The following is a 2,420-nucleotide window of genomic DNA, read 5'->3' as shown; positions in this document are numbered from 1 at the left end:
TCAGCTTATATTCACGCCATAATAGGTAATCTACCCAAAACATTTTTTTTTTAACATAATGCTTAGTGAAAAAGGGATCATTGTTACAAGTTGAAGTTACACTACATATTATATATATTATCAAGTAAACAAACAATAAATCAAACAAACAAACAAGTATCTCATAACTAGTCGGCTAAATATCAAATTTCTCATGACAACAAGTTGTTACATAATCCTGCTTTGTGTCAGTGAATCTGTAGGTTAATTGGTTGTTGTTTTGTTTTCAGAGCACCCCCAGTGCTCTTTTCTATCAATACAAGAGTTGCTTATTTAAAAAAAAAAAAAAACAAGTTGTTACATACTCTCTTTTCAAAAACTAATCTTATAATGCATCAAAATAATTGTCTATGGACTCTTGTGAATCCTAACTTTAATTTGAATATCAAAATACTAACTTTATCTATTGTGCGCTTCACCCACGTATGCCTGCCATTTTTGTTGTTGAGAATATAAGATCACTGTTACCTTTTTTTGTATGCGAGCTCTGAAATGGAAAATTCTTCTGCAAGTGGTTGAAGTGGAACTAGTAAAATTCTCAAAGTACATATTCTTTTTTTCTTCTTTTTGACAGATGCACAAATTCTCTAGACAATGAACTAAATTAAAATGCAGCATTGAATTATTCTCTTTTGTAGTATAGTATCAAACTAAATTTCTGACGGTATATATCCAATAACATTATCTACAACTATAAATATGTAGCAAGCAGATTAGAGAGTATTCCACAACTCAAGAGCTTGAATTTTTCAGTGAGTATATCTTTAGTAAATTTGAGTTTCTCTGAAGTCATGGCTCAATTGTGTGTCCTTGAGACAACGGTACAACTCAAATCATGTCCTCAAAAGTTCTATAACTTCCTCAAGAGCCAAAGCCAACACATTCCAAATAAAGCACAGAGCGAAAACGTGCATGGTGTTGAGATTCACAAAGGCGATTGGAACACTCCTGGTTCAATCAAGATTTGGAAATTTAGCATAGGTTTGTTAATTATTATTATCACTATTATTATGTATGATTAGATTTCGAACTTAATTTATACTTGCAATCGGCAAAAATATTATACTCATACATCAATATTTTTGTGTTGAAAATTAATGCAGAAGGGAAGGAGGAGATATTCAAGGAAAGGATTGAAGTGGATGAAGTGAATATGACTATAACTTATGTTGCTGCTGGAGGGAATGTGTTGGAGTTGTACAAAAGCTACAAGGCCATTGTGAAAGTGGAGAATCAAATTTTAAAGTTGAGAATAGAATATGAGAAGATTAATGATGAGACCCTACCTCCAAGGAAATACCAGCAGTTTATTATTAATATTGTTAGAGATCTTGATGGAAACTTAGTTAAAGCTGGTTAATCTGTATTCTAATACATAATTTCCTAAAAAAAAAAATTATGTGTGTGTTCTATACGGATGATTTTTTGTGAAACTCACATTAAAATCATTCAGTAATTATAGGAGAGTGTAAAATAAGAATTTGAACGATCTTTATATTGAGTTATGTGTTTATGTATGCATGATGCACTTGAATTGTGTGTTTGTCTGATCCACTAGATTTATTAGCCTAAGTTTGATTTTATGTTTGGAACATTTTTTGATATATTTAGTTGCTCTAAAGTAAAATAAATTTTGTTTTTAGAACTTCTTCTAATTTAAAGTTATGATTTATAAACAGTGCCTATTTTCATGCAACTGTGAAGGCTAAACATAAGAATAGAAGCATGAAAATGTTAAAGAAGGAAGATGGCACTTTTGTAACAGATCAGGCTGATATTATGCATGAAGTTATGAATTTCTATCAAAAGCTAATGGAAATTAGAGAAGAGAAGCTGAAGCAGGTTGATAATGAGGCTTTGAGGAGAGGGAAACAAATAACAGCTGACCAAAGACATTTCCTGACAAAAATGTGACTGAGGATGAAATTGTGGAAGCTTTAAAGGGCGTTGGGGACTGTAAAGCACCTGGAATAGATGGTTTTGGAGAAAAATTCTTTAAAGCTAGTTGGAACACTGTTAAAAAAGATGTGATTGCTGCAGTTCAAGATTTCTTTGTTAAAGGGAAACTGTTCAAAGCTTTTAATAGCACTGTTGTCACTCTGGTTCCTAAACATGATCAAGCAAATGAGGTGAAGGATTTCAGACCTATTACAGGGTGCACTACCTTTTACAAAATTATTTCTAAGATCCTGACTAATAGACTGGGTAGCATTCTCCATGAGATTATTCATCACAGCCAGACAGCCTTCCTGAAAGGGTAAGTGATACATAATCACATTTTGCTTGCTTTTGAGTTGATGAAAGGGTATAATAGGAAGGGAGGTACCCCAAGATGTATGTTGCAGATAGATCTTCAAAAAGCCTATGACATGGTTGATTGG

General features: G+C 32.5%; 1 protein-coding gene across 1 annotated transcript; it reads left to right on the top strand.

Annotated features, from left to right (window-relative positions):
• Nucleotides 1-728: 728 nt before the first annotated feature.
• LOC131600305 (MLP-like protein 328) lies at nt 729-1,626 on the top strand. The gene is made up of 2 exons (XM_058872489.1): nt 729-1,020; nt 1,143-1,626. Exons 1-2 carry the CDS (start codon nt 831-833, stop codon nt 1,397-1,399), a joined length of 447 nt encoding a protein of 148 aa, XP_058728472.1. The 5' UTR covers nt 729-830; the 3' UTR covers nt 1,400-1,626.
• The last annotated feature ends 794 nt before the right edge of the window (nt 1,627-2,420 follow it).

Source organism: Vicia villosa, linkage group LG4, assembly GCF_029867415.1.
Source record: "Vicia villosa cultivar HV-30 ecotype Madison, WI linkage group LG4, Vvil1.0, whole genome shotgun sequence".
NCBI classification, from domain to species: domain Eukaryota; kingdom Viridiplantae; phylum Streptophyta; class Magnoliopsida; order Fabales; family Fabaceae; genus Vicia; species Vicia villosa.
The sequence above is the reverse complement of the archived record's forward strand: the minus strand, read 5'-3'. Positions and strand labels throughout refer to the sequence as shown.